A 17785-nucleotide genomic window follows, 5' to 3' on the forward strand; every position below is an offset into this window, starting at 1 on the left:
AATTGTGACATCAAGGGATGAATGATAAACGCTTGCAACTTCACACAAATGCTGTAAATGCCAGTCAGTGTTATGGTAGAACATAAATGCTGTACCCAATGCTGTGAATCCCAATAATTAGCAATCTGTTCCCTTAGTTCCTCTTAAACATAAACTATGAACACAGTGGAGCACAGTGGCTCATTCCATTTACCTGCACATTTAATTTATATTTGTAAACAAGTTCTATGTCTCAGAAAATGCTGAGATCTGTGCATATGTGGAACATAACTGGATGGTACCTTTCTTGAATACCATATTTTAGACTGCTGGCTCAGTTGTTTGCATAATTCAATCAGCTGTTGTGCATGTATAAAGGTTAGGATGTTTTTAAAAGTACTGAAATGCTTTGACATTCAGATACAGCTTTCACTTTCTTCAGATAGGGCAATGCTTTATTAACCTTTTCACAACAAACAAGACTGTGTGTTCATTCATATTTATGACCATTGTTTATTCAATTATATATTGTTTTTCTAGAACTATAAGCTATAAGCTAGAACTAGAAGATTTTGCTGCATCATGGAGTTAGCTACAGGTTTTCATTTCACTGGAATAGTTATTGGTTTTCATTTCACTGGAATAGTTCTTCTTAATATCATATCCAATGTTTCAAGGAAAGGTAAAGTTTGTGTATGTGCGTGGGGGTGCATTTTGTTAATTTATTTGTTTTTGTTTGTTTTTAAGTGGTTTTCCCAATATCATGTCAAATTATTCTTATTGACGTTTGTTTCAAAATAGCAAAAAGAGCGTAAACAGCGTGAGTAGTATTACACACACACACACACACACACACACACACACACACACACACACACACACACACACACACACACACACACACACCCAAATATGGATGAAGCAGCCCTGCCCTGAGGGGGCGGGAAAGATAAGAGGCGACAAACTCGCGCAAGTCTGCTTAACCGCTCAGTATAGGCTAATCAAGACGGCACGGTTAACACGCACTCACCGTTGGATATTGATAAGCCTCCACGGAAAAGACGAACAAACTCACCAATTATGTCGTTTCCTAAAAGAGCAACGCGAGGACTTGGAAGAAGAGAGGACGTAATGCATTGCGCAAGGAGTAACATCTAATGAGAATTTATAAAAGTACGTTGTTAACGGAGTTGAGATGAAGTTTAGGATTTCGCACTGAACAAGAGACAATATCCAAAACCAAGAACGCGCTGAAAACGTTGTTTTAAATGATGCTAACACAAACTGTCTGCACGTTTTTCGCTTTTTTGACATAGACACACGACAATTATTCATGGGTTATTGTGTCAACTGAAGTTTCTGGATTGTAATGTCGTGATTATCCCCAATGTATGTCCTGTGGTAATGAAAACTACACTATGTAATTTGAGTTTTGAAGGAATTTCCCACCTGTGAAACCTAGATTTAGTGTTCAATTAAAAAAAAACTATTCGTTGTAATCAGCAATTAATCTTCAAAGGGACTTTAAATGGACCGCTTTCCCATCAGAAAAGAGACTCACTCGGCCGTTGAGGGCAATTTGAATGTTTACTTCCAGAGTGGAATTTCGAGCCTGTATCACTGACTTCCACAGAGCGGTTCATCATTGCTCGCGAGCCGCTGTCCTCCACCCCGAGTGCTGAGAAGAGTGCGGCTCGTGCGTCTCTAAATGCACGTGTCTCTCGCGGAGGCTCTCGGCAGGGCAGCAAGATGAGTTTGAGGGTTTGGCTGCTCGCGGTACTGGCGTCGTATCTGCGGTTTGGCAACGCCGAGGTAAGCTCGAGTGAATTATACTTTTCACCCACCCAAGCATCTCCACTACGCTGCGATCTTGCATGCACAGCGGATTGTTATGATCCTCGTGTTTTCACATTTCAAACGTGCCAGGAAGGGATATAGTTGGATTCAGTGTTGGTTTCAAGGGGATTTGATCTGAAAACAGTTTATTGGTATTTATCATACTCTTTTTCTGGTGCGTGGTGTTTGTAGTTAAATTTCAAAAGTGTGTAGATTTTAAAAGAAAAATTAACCACTATTCACTAGGATATTTACATATATGTGAAACCAGCACATGTTTATCACAGCATCTGTTGTGTGGTCAGAGCTCTTAATCTCGTCAACACGGTGCCACATACGCGCTGTTGCGTGCGCGTCTATGGCGCGTGTGTGCGCGCTTACCTACTGTGAGCATTCTGACCAATCTCAAACATTCCAGCGTAGTCTGCAAGTATTTTCATGAATGGCGAAGTTGGAATTATCCAACGAGTGATTGTTTTTAAATGATTATCAAAATAATGCAGGCGAGTCTTTATGCATGTGAATAGTTTGTTCTTACAGTGTATCCACCTGTCTAAGAGGAAAGTACCATGGCAGGAAAATCATGTACACGTGTCGTTAGTTTAATTTTATTTTAATATAAGAGGCTCTGTGGCTTTATTTTGACATTAACACTTTAACAAAATTAACACTTTAATTTCATATCAGCCAGAACTTCCCAAAGTGATCTGAGTGTTATCTTATTGGTTATCTCATGGCAATAGTCCAGCAGATCTATATATCAGTTTCATCCGTCTATCCTACTTCCCCGTTCATATCACGTCACCATGTGGTCTGCGTTCACATGCTGTTCTCCAGCGCCATTATAGGTAATTGGTCTCTCATTCATGCTATGGATGCCCTCAAAAACTCAGCAGTGTCAGAGTTGAGCTACATCTATGCAGACTATCTCAAAGAACGTTCCTGGAAACATGTTCATGGGGTTTATGTTAAATGAATGTAATCTCAAGCACATACAGGATCATCCACCAATAGGGGAGACAGAGTAATGGTTTTTGATCATAGGCCTTAAACATTTTATTGTCTGCATTCACCAGAGCGAGGGGAATTGCTAACTATCTCTTGCTTGTTATGATCCCAGGCATCACGTGTGCTCACACATGCATGTCAGAGGTGTGTGTAATGTGTCTCATTGTTTCTTTTCCTTGTTTGGAGTGTCTGTGCATGTTCACATGGTGAACGTGTTCTTGTAAGTATCCAGGAGTTTGTAAATGGTTATGCCTTGTGTGGTTTTTCTAACAGTGTTACATACACTTGTTTATTAATTTTTTTTCCTGTTCAGACACAAATAATTTTGGTGCCAAGCACTCTCTGGAAAAAAGGTGCATCCGATAAGGAACGTAGTCAGGACAGAATGTAGTCTTTTTTAGTCTTGAAAATATTTTTTTAGTCAGGACAAATCTGCAGCGTCATTGTATTCAAAAGCTAACCCTTCATCAGTGGGTTATGTTCAAAACTGACCAGCATCAATCGGTGTGGCTAGTGTGTGGAGTTGGAGGAAGCTTTCACACAGCCTCGAGACACACCTGAAGTCAAGGCTTACAGCCTCGTGTCTATAGCCAGACGTCTCCCGCAGCATCTGTCCACGTGCTGCTGCAGGGCGAGTTATCGGAGGCCGAGACTGGTCTCCCAGGGAGAGAGAGCGACTTTATGAGCATTCACCATTGTTGTAATGCATAGTACTATTGTGATTTGGCTTTGTAAAATGCTTAAACTCTCTGAAGGATTGTTTAAGAAAAGTTTAAGCAAGGTTTAACACCCCCACAGTTACTTTGTTAATGTCTCTCCCTCTCTCTTTGTCTCTCTGTCTTTCACGCTCGGTACCCATCTCTCACTGATATCCCTTCTTGTGTTCATCATTCCCTCCCCCACACCCTCCCTGCCCCATTTCCTGTCCTGTGTCCCTGGTAAGTGCTGCCATATGCGGGAGTGCAGTGGTCAGCCAGTGGCCTCTTTCTGGACATGACACTTCATGAACAGGGCCCTTGTGCTGCTGCAAGCATAACAGCTATTGTGAGACAAACCAGCTTCCTCCCCTAATCTACACACACACGCACACACAAACACACACAGAGGAGAGGACCCCAAACACATGGGCACTGAAGTTGAATTTAGCGCTTTAGAAAATGAAATGCTTTCATTAAGGTGCTCTCTAATAACTCTCTCTCTCTCTCTCTCTCTCTCTCTCTCTCTCTCTCTCTCTCTCTCTCTCTCTCTCTCTCTCAGAGGGATCATCTCCCTGTAGCTCTGGCTGAGCTGGTGAAGAGTGGCTCCATCTCCTCCGCAGAAGACCTGGACCTGCTGCTGCTCTCTGACTCCGTAGGTAAATCTGCTGCCTCCAACCTCACCACGTCTCACCACGTCTCACCACGTCTCAGTCGAGTCTCATGTACTGAGTCACGACCTCCACCATTGCTCTCTGCCCTCTCACATCTCCCAGTGTCTCAGTTACATCTCACATCTGATCACTTATTGACTGGTTACACCATACATTTTACTGCCTCAGATGATTCTGTTTAAACGTTTTTGTAAGAGTCTGCTCATTACATTAAGCTGGCCAGGCCCTGTATTACAGCAATGGTGGGATGGTGGGGAAATTTAGCAAGACACAAATATTACAATACCTGAATATTACAATTCCTGAATATTTCAACAAATGAAGACATTTTTCTGGGACACATGTTTAGAGTAAATATGATACTGCGTTTCCAGTGCCTGTACCAGCACAAGAACTCATTACAGTAAATGTAGACTGCAACTGCAAACATCTTAATTTGGAAGTTAAATTCTTATTACAGACGTTGATCCAGAAAACGACCATGGCAACAGTACCAACAATCGACTGCCAAGGAGTCTTCTGGGTGAGTTTAGGACGTCATCATTATTTTAAGGATGTTCTTCTCTCGGTCTCTCTCTCTGTCTCTCTCTCTCTGTCTCTCTCTGTCTGTCTCTCTCTCTATGTCTCTCTTGGCTTCTTTCAGTTTATGATTTTTCTTTGGCTACTGTAAATCAAGCTGAGCTGACTCCAGTCTGAATGAGCAGATGGCTGACAATAAATCTTACGCAGAACATTGTGGACCTCAAATCTCAAATGTGGTTGAGACCCATTTTAAGCAAAGCAGACTCTTTGATCGATGACTCAGAGCGCTCGTGTGTATGCCAGCATCCATGTGACCGGTCTTTCACTCTCCTCAAATCGTTACTCCATCAAATTAAGCATCAGTACATCTTTTCCCGAGTCAGTGAATCAGCCAATCAGTGAGCTGGAGGTGCGCTGAAGCAGCTGTAACCAATCAGCTTCCCCCTCGAGGACATGAACCCTCACGGCAGAGAAAAATGTGGAACATTTGCGCTGCAGGGCAGTTTGTTACTGTCAGTGCTGATTGGGCCCTTTCTGAAGCCACACCCACACCTATCCCCAAGCCCACAGTACATCATCCACTCTGCACCTGTTCGAGAATCCCACAGTATATCATCTGTTCTACATCTACGCCAAACACATCTACGAATCTGACTGACTGCAGTCCTCTCCTTCATACTCGATGCGTTTGTAACTTCATCAGTAGTCATAATGTTGAAATTTGTTTTTGCTTGCAGTGTTAGTCAACTTGTAACTTTTTAAACTTGTAACTTTACTTGCTTCTCACACAATCATTTGATGTTTGAGTGATATTCTCACAGTTCATTTGCTCTCATGGATAGACACTGACCTTTGGGGGCACAATGGTTAATGAAGGCACCACCAATTGTGTAATACGAGCAGCTGATAGTACTGTGTATTTGTTCATATGTTACGATGACTGTGTGCATGGTGCATTGTGGTTTCTGTAGCGTGGGTTTTTGTGTCATCCCTGCTCTCTGCCCTGTAGATGCCCAGCCAGCACAGCAGGCCCTGTGTAAGGTTAGGACGGAGGTCATGGAGGTCACCCGCTCTATGTTGGACCGTAGCAACGCTCACTTCCTGTTATGGCCGCCGTGTGTGGAGGTGCAAAGATGCTCGGGTTGCTGCAACACAAAGACCCTGAAGTGTGTGCCTGTACTCACTCACACACGTTACCTACAGGTACACACACGCGTGCGCACAAACAAACACACACACACACACACACACACACACACATAAACAGCCTCACATACGTATATTCAGTTTAACTCTTATAGACATGGTATAGTACAGGGGTGCTCATTACGTCGATCGCGATCGACCGGTCGATCGCGAAGGAAGTGTCGGTCGATCGCGAAGGAATGTGCGTAGATCGCGTCACATAAAATAGTAGTAGATGAATCGCACATCTGCACTGACGGTTGTATTTTGATTGACATTCACGGTAGCCAATTTGCAATCCACTCAACAAATTACGTTCGCCGCCACCCCGGTAGATCTTTCTGACTTGGTCATCTTATAAGTAGCTCGCAAGCTGAAAACTGTGGGCACCCCTGGTATAGTACGTTTATAGCTCATTAAGGCAAACCCTCAGTAAAATCTCCTTCGCTATCTCAGGTGATGAAGATCCAGTATGCCAACAAGAGGCCGGTGTATGACAAGGCCGTGGTGCCCGTCAGCGATCACGTGGAGTGCCGCTGTCAGCCTGCCCCTCGACCTGCTCCTCGCAGAAGAACTCCAGCTCACAAACAGGAAGTAAAAGCTCGCACAGGTAAACCTCGTGACAAAGATGAGCTGCACCACCAGGATGAGCTCAAACACAACCAGAGACTCCAGTTGGAGGACCTTCTCAGTCACAGCTGGCCACCCCGGGAAAAGCTCACAGACTCAGTTATTTCCACCGGCTTTCTCCCTTCAGATGGTCAGGAGCTTGATTCTGGAAATGAAGACTGGAGTCATAATGTGACAGAACACCGTTGGAGCAAAGGTCATTACCATGGAGATGGGAGGAAGTATAATGACAGCTCTAGTAACACAAGAGGAGTGTCTTCTGAGAGACTGCCCAATCACACAGAGAGAGACAAACCAGAGGTGGGCTTAATACTCGACAATGACACACGAGCAGGAGAGACACGTGAAGAGAAAAAGCAATTACATAAGGACAATGTAGAATTAATGATTCAGAAGAACACTATAATGTTTAACCACAGACTGATCAATAAAACATATGAAGGTGGGATGAACCCCACTGAAATGACCAGTGACTCTGGTTCCCAAGTGAACACTGATCAGAACTTGAAACACAACGCCCTATCTGCAAGGCCGACCAGTCAAACGTACAAATCTGCCCCTCACCCCAAAGATGGAACCAATCAAAAGCGAGGGGATGTCTTCAGCCTATCAGACACACCTAGTGAAAGGCTGCATGGAAATGAGGCTCCAGACTCGGGGAGACCACAGGAGACAGATGGGAGGCGGAGTAGCACCACTCTGCTCAAGGAGAAGGAGGAGAAAGAGGAGCTCCTGCTCCATAAGCTCCTCGATGAAGAAAAGCAAAAACATCTCCTGAAATCTCAACATGGTGACCAAGAGAAGCAGAGAGGGTTCCAAACACAGCAGAAACACCAGCACACCTACACGACAACGCAACAAACAGGTAAGATGTTTGTGAGGTGACATGTCTCACAAACGTGCCCGGTTCAGTTTTCTCTGGGTATGGGTAATTCGCCTACTAAGTTACAGGTTACCATACAATAGTCCAAAAGTAACCGCTATAGCCAGTTAGATTACAACAGAACTGTGGTACAGGAATCCTATAGAGGAGAAAATAGAGTTTTTTAGAATTTGCTATGCAGCACTGGAGTACTGGATGCATTAGCCATCTACCTTTTGTAAGGGTTACTAACTTGCCTAGCTAGCTAACTGTTACAAAACATTTACTTTCCTAGCTACCAAGTGGATGGATCTTCCACTGATTTTACAGGAAACGTCTCATATCCTGTGTTGAATAATATGAATAATTCCAATACATCGCTGCTATCAGCGTCAGCCATTGTGCTGCAACTGGGTCATTACTTAGCATCTTTCCATGACTGCCTCACAGCAACCAGTGACAGTTAACTACGACCAATGGAGCGCAGAGAAGGGAAGCGGGGAGGCGGGGCTAAAAGGATGTTAAATATCACAAAGAAGGGAGGCGGGGCTAAAAGGACATTAAAAAGGGGTAGAGAAGGGAGGTGGGGCTAAAAGGATATTAAAGGAGAGCAGAGAATGGAGGCGAGGCTAAAAGGATATTAAAGGAGAGCAGAGAATGGAGGCGGGGCTAAAAGGATATTAAAGGAGAGCAGAGAAGGGAGGCGGGGCTAAAAGGGATATTAAAGGAGAGCAGAGAAGGGAGGCGGGGCTAAAAGGATATTAAAGGAGAGCAGAGAAGGGAGGCGGGGCTAAAAGGGATATTAAAGGAGAGCAGAGAAGGGAGGCGGGGCTAAAAGGGATATTAAAGGAGAGCAGAGAAGGGAGGCGGGGCTAAAAGGATGTTGGTGATCCTCTTAACGTTCTGTGTGGCTTCCATATTTTTACCCATAGCAACAACATCAGCACCAACAAAAGGGTCGGCACCATGCCCACCCCCCCACGCACCCCCCCGCACACCGCCTCGACCGCCCCCTCGACCGCCGCCTCGTCCCCACAAGAAACGGAGGAAACAGCGCAACCGCATCAGCAAAGCTGCCATGAGGGCGATGCTTATGTAGTGCACAGTGGTGAGATAGATACCAGATTCACAACGCATCTGTAGTCATTCTGAACATTCAATCTTATTACATATTACAGTTACAGCTCTTGTTATCAGTCATGTGTTTCAGTGAGGATAATTTCAGTGATCACAATTTCTCTCTCCCTCTCTCTCTCTCTCTCTCTCTCTCTCTTTCTCTTTCAAACAGATGTGTAAGATGCCGTGCCAATGCAGGCGTTTGCACTTTCCTGAATCATGTCATTTATTCATGTATTTATATCCATGGAGGTCCACACACAGTAGTACTAATCTTCATCTAACAACCCTCGTGTTTGGTGAACATGTGGGAGTCCAGCTTCATTTCCACCCCTTTTTTTCCCATGACATGACTGTGATGTTATGGAGAAGAACCTAAAAATGTAAACAAGAAGTGTGCTGTGGATTGGGACTGGCATGGTTGCAGTGGAGATGTTACTGTACCTCATTATAACCTGAGGCAACAACCTCTGCTTCTGTCCTGAACCTGGCATGCTGGGAAATATGTGTTACACATCTGACATGAAAAAGAAGTTCTAGAAGCTTCCCTGAATGGAAATTACTGGACTAGATTCATTCAGGAATGGGAATGTCTGGTCTAAAAGTCCTCTGGAATAAAAAGAGTGATCTATGAGCTTTAGGAAATTTAACTGACTGGCATGGAAGCTATCTGGAATGAAGATTCAAGTCTTGAAACTCTCAGGAATGGAAACGACCTCTCGATGATTGATGGAATGACAAGACTAGAAACTGTTACCATGAATACGAGAGAGAAAGACGCACGAAGGAACAGCGCCCATGAATACATATTATGCTCTAGCTGTAACCTGGTTTCTCGTGTAAGTATGATCATTGGAACCATGACTAATATGGTTGGTATGCCATTACCTGGATCACCAGGGTCTGACCAGCAAGTGTGAGCTAGACACAGATTAGTACCATTACTTAAAGAGCATTTTCATCCATCCTTGTAATCCAGAATAAGAAAAAGAGGAGGAGAGGAAGACCAGCCAACAGATTCCAGAGCTTTATTTACCAACACAGAGCAAAGAAGTCAAAATATTTGTTGTGTTTGCATTGCTTCTTATTGTCCAGGTTTCTCTACTCTCATGCAATACTGAAGTTCCAAACACCTAATAGATGCGTATATATTACATAACCACAAATGCAATACTGTTTTGCTTTATTTTTCTATTTAATTTTTATATTATTTAATTTGACTGTTAACACTGGAAATTCATCAAAGTCAGATAAAGGGATTGCAGTTTTATTTTATTAATCCAGACTTCTTTAAATATGAAGGTGCTACCTTATGATAAGAAATCAGCTTTACTGTTATTTATTCTCTTTGGATTGCTTCGTAATACATTTCTGTTCCTAATTTCATGTATTTGGGCCTCTGCATTCTGTCAAATGTGTGTAGAGGATATGGGTTACAATATGGTTTTGTCTCCAAAACACATCTGCACGTCACCTAATGACCACAGAGGAAAAGGAACCACTAGCCAGACTGACAACCTACAGATTTCAAATAGGTCATTTGCTTTTTAAAGTGCTGTTCTTGGTAACTGTTCTTGTTAAAGAACACAAGGCAACCAGACTGCAAAACAAATATCAGAAATTTGCCATGTGTACTTCTGGTTAACGAAAGAGTAGAAGGATTTTTTTTATTTGGCTTTTTAAAATTGGATTATTTGATTTTTAAAACAGACCTCTGCAACTCCTTGTTCAGTGAGAGCCTTTGTCTTTGCACATACTGATGTTAGAGATATGACACTGGTTATGAGAGACCAATGAAAATGTCATATAAACAAAAAAAGTCCCTGTGTGTGTGTGTGTGTGTGTGTGTGTGTGTGTGTGTGTGTGTGTGTGTGTGTGTGCGTGTGTGTGCATGTATGCTGTATTTCTTTCTGTTTACTTTGTTTAGAGTGGCTTACCATTCATTCGTTCAGTCAAAATAAATTTGACTTTGTCTTGTTCTATAATTGTAATGTTTTTCACATTATTTATTATTTTGACTTATGGGTAATACACAGTCTACTACTGCGTGAAGCATATTCATACACATACACACACTCTCCTCTCACATACTCTTCTCTCACACACACACACACACACACACACACACACACACACACACACACACACACACACACACTCTCAGCCCCACTCTCTCTCTTTCTTGTTCTGCCTTCTCTCTTCTCATCTATTTTGCCTTATTCATGTTGACTTTTCCTGCCCCTCCTCCCAGTTCCCAGTCCCCAGTTCAGCCAAACACCATAGTAGGCGGGTGTATTACAACCTCTCCCTACCTCTCCTCCTCTGCCCAGCCAGCCTGATTAAAGCAAACACAGACACTCTGGGTGCACGTCACCCCCTGCTTTCAAAAGTAACCTAATTCTTGTGTAGTTAAACTAGGGAAAGGAGACCCAGATTAACATACTGTAGCATGTAGGCTCTCTTAACTACATTAATTAGTTTCAATTAGACATGCGAAAACGGCTTTAGAAAAACAAGTATGTGACTCATTATATGAGTAGCTTGAGCCTTAATTGATAAGCAATGTGGAATTTTATAAAGCGATATATAATTACCCTTTTTTGTTAGGAGAAAATGAACTGCAAAGAAAATCCCTTCTCTGTAAATAGTGATGGAACACTCAGTGATGGTTCCCTTTAATGGGTTACTGTCTAGTGGGCAACTTTGGCATCAGATTGTTGTAATGTGAAGAATGTGAATGTGAAGTAATGTTTAAAAGACTAACTAGAGTTCTTTGTGTCGTATTACGTCTGTATGTGTGGATGGTTGCGAGGGGTGTCCTGACCTGTTTCCGCCCACCCACTCTGATGTAGCCAGACCAGACACACTCCCTTACACGATATCAAACTCCTTAATGTGATATCACTAACGTGTGTGTTGGATTAATGGTCTCTTGCATTCCACAGTGTAGCCAGATGCAAAACATTAATGAGGCGCTTGTAGAATAACAGCATGAATTACCCTGCTGGCGACAAGAAGATTCTCTCTGGGACTTCATGTCCTAACGTAGCACTTTACCTTAAGGTTTTTCTAAAGCTGACAGTGCTAAACTTTAGGAAACCTCTATACTAAATGGTATTGTCGCTCATCCAAAGATGAATTTTTCTTACTTTTTCTTCTGCTGAACGTTATTTTATGCACTCTATAGCTGTATGTTGGGGCTGTGAACCAATCCCACCACTTTCCTGCTGTCTGTGTGTAGTACCTATCCCCGCGCTATCCTGCTGTCTGTGTGTAGTACCTATCCCCGCGCTATCTTGCTGTCTGTGTGTAGTACCTATCCCCGCACTATCCTGCTGTCTGTGTGTAGTACCTATCCCTGCGCTATCCTGCTGTCTGTGTGTAGTACCTATCCCTGCGCTATCCTGCTGTCTGTGTATAGTACCTATCCCTGTGTTATCCTGCTGTCTGTGTGTAGTACCTATCCCCGCGCTATCCTGCTGTCTGTGTGTAGTACCTATCCCTGCGCTATCCTGCTGTCTGTGTATAGTACCTATCCCTGTGTTATCCTGCTGTCTGTGTGTAGTACCTATCCCCGCGCTATCCTGCTGTCTGTGTGTAGTACCTATCCCCGCGCTATCCTGCTGTCTGTGTGTAGTACCTATCCCTGTGTTATCCTGCTGTCTGTGTGTAGAACCTATCCCCGCGCTATCTTGCTGTCTGTGTGTAGTACCTATCCCTGCGCTATCTTGCTGTCTGTGTATAGTACCTATCCCCGCGCTATCCTGCTGTCTGTGTATAGTACCTATCCCCGCGCTATCTTGCTGTCTGTGTGTAGTACCTATCCCTGCGCTATCCTGCTGTCTGCGAGCAGTACTTGATCGGGGTAAGTAAATGTGAACTTCATGGCATCCTCCCATTTGTCTTTTGCTGATGCTGAGGTGGTGGGGCTTCCTGGGTAATGACGCATAGCCTAAGGCTAATGTCTTAACCTTGGGCTCTGAATATCATCTGATCAGCAAGAATGCGCAGCACAGTTCTTCATAGCACACTGGCCGAGGAGTTCTGGTGTACATCCACAGCCAGGTGTACATCCACAGCCAGGTGTACATCCACAGCCAGGTGTACATCCACAGCCAGTTGTATATCCACAGCCAGGTGTACATCCACAGCCAGGTGTACATCCACAGCCAGGTGTACATCCACAGCCAGGTGTATATCCACAGCCAGGTGTACATCCACAGCCAGGTGTATATCCACAGCCAGTTGTATATCCACAGGCATATGTGCATCCTCAGCCGGGCTTTAGTTTATTTTTTGTAGGATGACTATACTTCCATGACAAACAACTGATCCAGTGAGAGAGAGAGAGAGAGAGAGAGAGAGAGTGAGAGAGAGAGAGAGTGTGTGTGAACATGCTCAGGACAGGATCAGTGAAAGCTATTTTTTCCCTTTTTTACTGTGGCAAGAGTCATGTGTTTTGATGTGTTAAAATGCTGAAAACGAGGTTTAGAAAAACATTCAAACTCAATCATGTGTGCTATAGCAGGACCAGAGCTACAGTAGTTTACCACGGCCAGTTGCAGAATACCAGAGGCTGTTGTTTACTCCTAATCCTCCCCACACAGATCTACCTCTCCAAACATCAGACAGCAGAGACATTCAACACTGTGGTGAAAGAGCAGCCTCAAAGCTTTGTTTCATGCACGCACACACACACACACACACACACACACACACACACACACACACACACACACACACACACACACACACACACATGCACACTCACATACACATGCACACTCTTACTCACACACACATGCACACTCACACAAACACTCACACAAGCACTCTCACACACACACACAATTTTGCAACTCACCAAACACGTTCTTTAAAAGGCAGGAGGTGGGGATGAAATGAGGTTCTCAAGTGAAACCGGCAACACAATAGTATGATTATTGAAAGGCTGGCAGGGGTTATCTGGTTGACTCTGTAATCCTGCAGCCTGATTTGACCCTTGGTTCGGTAGCAGGCTGGCCATGTCTGAGCAGTTCTCTTCTTAGACGTGAGTGAGCGAGTGAGAACAACACTTTCTCCTGACCCCACTTACACTGTAGCCTCCACTGAAACAGTGACGTGTAGTACTGTGTCTTGCTGGGGTGCACAAGAAGCTGCAAAATGATTTTAATCTTACCTCAAACTTAAGGTGATCCTGACTCCAGATATTTATGCAAAATGATTGCCATTTCAATATTCTGTTGGATGTGATGCAGGTTTAACTGTGCAATGAATAGAAGTGAAATGTGGCTGGATGGGACTGGGGAAACCCCTAACAGTGGGGGTTGGTCTTTATATTCTGAGTCACCTCTGAACTGTGACACCATGTAAAGCAATTTACTGGTCAGACACTACTGTACTGTCATTTCCTGAAGAAGTTATTCTTCATTGCCCGAGAACATTTAGAAGAAAATGTCAAATCCATAAGTACCCCAAAAAATTCAGACATTCCAGCATCCATGACAGCTGTGTTAACATGGATAGACATAAGATAAAATGAAGACTATAAAATGTAACAAATTAAGACACAACTTCCTTGTCTACAGATAACATCACTGGTATGTTTGAAAGTAACGTTGCAGGATTACTGAGTACTGAAAGCCAAAATAACCCTGAATAATTGCATCAAAGCGTCTTATGGACAAGTGAAATGCCATGTGTGAAAAATACATAAACATTTCAAAACTAAAATTCTAGTGTACAAGTAATTGAACTGTTTATTATTATAGTTTATACATACAAGTATATATAATGATTGTATATTATTATAATGTAAATTATAATAAGCTATTATAAGCATATTATAAAAATTTATAAGTACATTATTATTGTTATTATTATTATTATTATTATTATTATTATTATTATTATTATTATTATTAACCATTTATTAAAGTGAATAAACAATACTGCTGAGTTTACAGTGTACAGTGGCATCACGAGTACTGTCACTAGAGTGCAGTCTTGAATCAGAGAGAGAGCAAACTGGGGAAATGGTATTTGTGGTTCCCTGTCACATCAAGGTGCACACACACACACACACACACACACACACACACACACACACACACACACACACACACACACAAACATCTGGGCCACACTTGCCCATATGCACACACTTACTGACAGTGTAGTGGATGTCTATCTGTTCTGATAACACACATCTCGATAGCACACATCCTGATACCACACATCCTGGTCGCACACATCCCAGTACGTCCTGTTGTTTGTTTTAAGCCCTCAGTCGTGTGTGCGTGTGTTTTTGAGTGAGCATGTGTAAATGTATGCATGACCAAATAATACTTCACAGTTCATTTCACCTTCAGTGGCAATGTATTAAAAATACATTACAATCTAAGTGTGAAGTTCACTAAAAAGTATAAAAATGAAGACAAACACATTTTATTTTTGTTATCAAGAAATCAGTATTTGATATTTTTTATTTTATTTTTTGATATTTTTTATTTTCTTATCATAGTTGAATTTTGTTATCAAAATTATTTTTTTACATGTAACGATTCACTAATTACAGTATGCATATTCACAGATTACTAATGTGCCAGTTGCTTTATGTCCTCCCCAGTGTAGGAACACTTGTACACAACACCGGCATTACAGCTGCTGCCTGCAGTGAGGGGGTCACCTGACACGGCAGGGTCAACATCACTGGGGTGTAGGTACAGTTGCCATTTGCCAGACAATTTCAGAACCAATTTCATTTCATAACCACCTGTTATGAAATGAAGTATCCAAGCATTACATCTCAAATGAATAGTTCAGTTTACATCGATCTATTAATGTTATTATGTCAAACTGCAAACTCTTTTCTTTTTGTGTTTTGTTTTGATCAGGCTGCACCCCCTGGGCTCTTGAAGCCAATAGGTCAGTAGTGGTTAGATTTAACCATGGACTTTACATCTTTATTTGCATATATTTGAACTAGTAAAAACACAACTCTTGATATATAAAAAACTGAATTCCACACATTGCTTCATATTCAGAATTCAATCTTGTGATGAAGAATGTGTATAAATGTGTATAAAACCATTGATCAAGTGCTCCAGACATGACATAACTGTGGGAGCGAGTGCTGCAGGTTTAAACCCGTAACTGTGGTCTAAGCACTAGAACCTTAATCAGCACTGAAAACCCAGGAACAATAGATCACGCGTTTGTGATGACACATTATAAATATTTGAACAGACACCTGCGAGCTGAACGGCGTGCTCTTCTCGGAGAGTCTGACTGCGAGGCATCAGGGCGGTACGTCCCGCTGGAGCTGCTCCCAACTGACCTCCATCTCCTGCTCCTCACGGGAGAGGGCCACTGTGATTAATACCCCTACTGGGCTAAAGAAGACTGATGGACTCCTGTTCCCTGTGTCTGTGCAGTGCTTAACACTTACACCTGCCTGCCACAATTTATTGCAGAATTATTATCATCTCAAATATTCTAATTATTAAAATCTCTAATAGCTTTTCCTGTTTTATCTAACCCACCGATCAATTGATGTCAACACCCCCAAATTTATAAACAGCGTTTATGAAATCTTGCGCAATATTCATTTATTTTCATTTTAACACTCATTTTGTAAAGCCAACGTAAAGCCAGAAAACCTGCTCGATAACCATCCTAATAGGTTTATAATAATGACACAGAATGTCCATGGGAGAGTTGCCCCTCTCCATATATCATTGTAGACACACCTATAGACTATAATAATGTATTAAAGGATGTCAATGCAGCCGCCAAACTGGCATGGAGCAGCCTCGTCTCCTGAAAGTACGCTGTTGAAGTCAGAGGATCCACAATTAAAATCATCATACCATAGTAAATATTTTCAGCAGCTTGCTTTGTTTAAAATGTCTGCCTGTATAAAAAAAGCACTGATGTAACAATTTTTATTACTATTAATAAAATAATTAAAAAAATTAGCTGGAATAGTCCTTACATTATATAATGTGATTATCTTAATAATATCAGGCTTAGTGAGCATGTTTTGGACAGGACCACATTACTCCACCCATTCTTATTAACCAGGAAGCAAATGTCATCATCATCATCATCATCATCATCATCATCATCATCATCATCCTTCCCTGTAGACACTGGATCTCTGTCCAGTCTGAAAAAGGCACTCTTACATCTGATGATGAAGTTTGTGTAAGGCAGAACAGAGACACACACACATACACACACACACAAACATACACACACACATACACACACACATACATACACACACATACACACACACAAACACACACACATACACACACACACATACACACAAATACACACACATACACACACACATACACACACACATACACACACATACACACACACACACACACACACACACACACACACACACACACACACACACACACACTCACACACACTTTCAGTAGTTCCATTTCAGTAGTTCCACGACCTGTCACTGGAGAGAGTATGGAGAACAGAACAACACTGGCCAGATGAGGGTGCAGAGCTACTGCGCTGCTGTGTGTGTGTGTGTGTGTGTGTGTGTGTGTGTGTGTGTGTGTGTGTTAAATCACAGAGAGGAGGAAAGCAGTCACTCTTTCCACTGATTTATTTGCTCTTAAAGCATTTTTTCATATAAACATGAACATGGACTAACTCTATCATTCACATGTAACAATAATAATATCAAACCTTGGCTTTAGAGCACCTACAGTGTGTGCAGTCTTCTGTGCCTTAGAGGGAAAAGCTAGTGTAGTGGTTAGTTCATGGTGAGGTCCCCCGTTGCTGAAGGTATCATTTGTCGTGTGACCTCTTGTCCTTGCCAGATATTAGACAGGTTAAACAATAGATCTTTGTTTTGCTTTACAGAGCAAGTTCTTAGCACAGTGGTTATTTGGTTATGCTAGTTCAGAAGTACACAGAAGTGTCTTGATGAAAAAGATGTCACTGATGAAGACTGTCAGCATTAAAAAACCACTACTTTCCTAAGAGCTCAGAGCTGAACCTCAGCGACAGTCAAACTCCTACTGTGCTCTGGAGTTATTTCACATCTTATCTCACAACGATTAACCCTTATCTTAGCCCCTAAAATGCAGTGTTCAAGGGGACGTGCACCTGGGCACACATATTCATGACCTTTCAGGCATCTGTGTTGTTTTTTATTCTGTACTGTTGCTATAAGCTTTAACATAAGCACTTTGAGGAATTTCTGGACCACTACTGCCAAAGGTATGAGGTGCAGGCTG

The 17785-nt window shown here is 42.5% G+C and overlaps 1 protein-coding gene across 8 annotated transcripts in view; it reads left to right on the forward strand.

Annotated features, from left to right (window-relative positions):
- The first annotated feature begins 956 nt into the window (after positions 1–956).
- The window catches only part of pdgfbb (platelet-derived growth factor beta polypeptide b), a 35347-nt gene continuing 18518 nt past the window's right edge, over positions 957–17785 (forward strand). For 5 of the 8 annotated variants that reach the window (XM_076996931.1, XM_076996932.1, XM_076996933.1 and 2 more), the window contains exons 1-8: positions 957–1152; positions 1613–1791; positions 4081–4177; positions 4653–4715; positions 5724–5917; positions 6356–7394; positions 8324–8499; positions 8680–9346. In XM_076996931.1, the coding sequence (XP_076853046.1) occupies positions 1137–1152; positions 1613–1791; positions 4081–4177; positions 4653–4715; positions 5724–5917; positions 6356–7394; positions 8324–8490 (1755 nt within the window). In that variant the 5' untranslated portion in view covers positions 957–1136 and the 3' untranslated portion in view covers positions 8491–8499; positions 8680–9346. Of the gene's footprint in view, positions 1153–1612; positions 1792–4080; positions 4178–4652; positions 4716–5723; positions 5918–6355; positions 7395–8323; positions 8500–8679; positions 9347–15135; positions 15230–15403; positions 15435–15755; positions 16729–17785 lie in introns of those variants that run through there. The other 3 variants (XM_076996937.1, XM_076996936.1, XM_076996938.1) reach the window with 3 other exon arrangements.

The sequence above is a fragment of the Brachyhypopomus gauderio genome, chromosome 2 (assembly GCF_052324685.1).
Source record: "Brachyhypopomus gauderio isolate BG-103 chromosome 2, BGAUD_0.2, whole genome shotgun sequence".
Classification (NCBI taxonomy): Eukaryota; Metazoa; Chordata; class Actinopteri; order Gymnotiformes; family Hypopomidae; genus Brachyhypopomus; species Brachyhypopomus gauderio.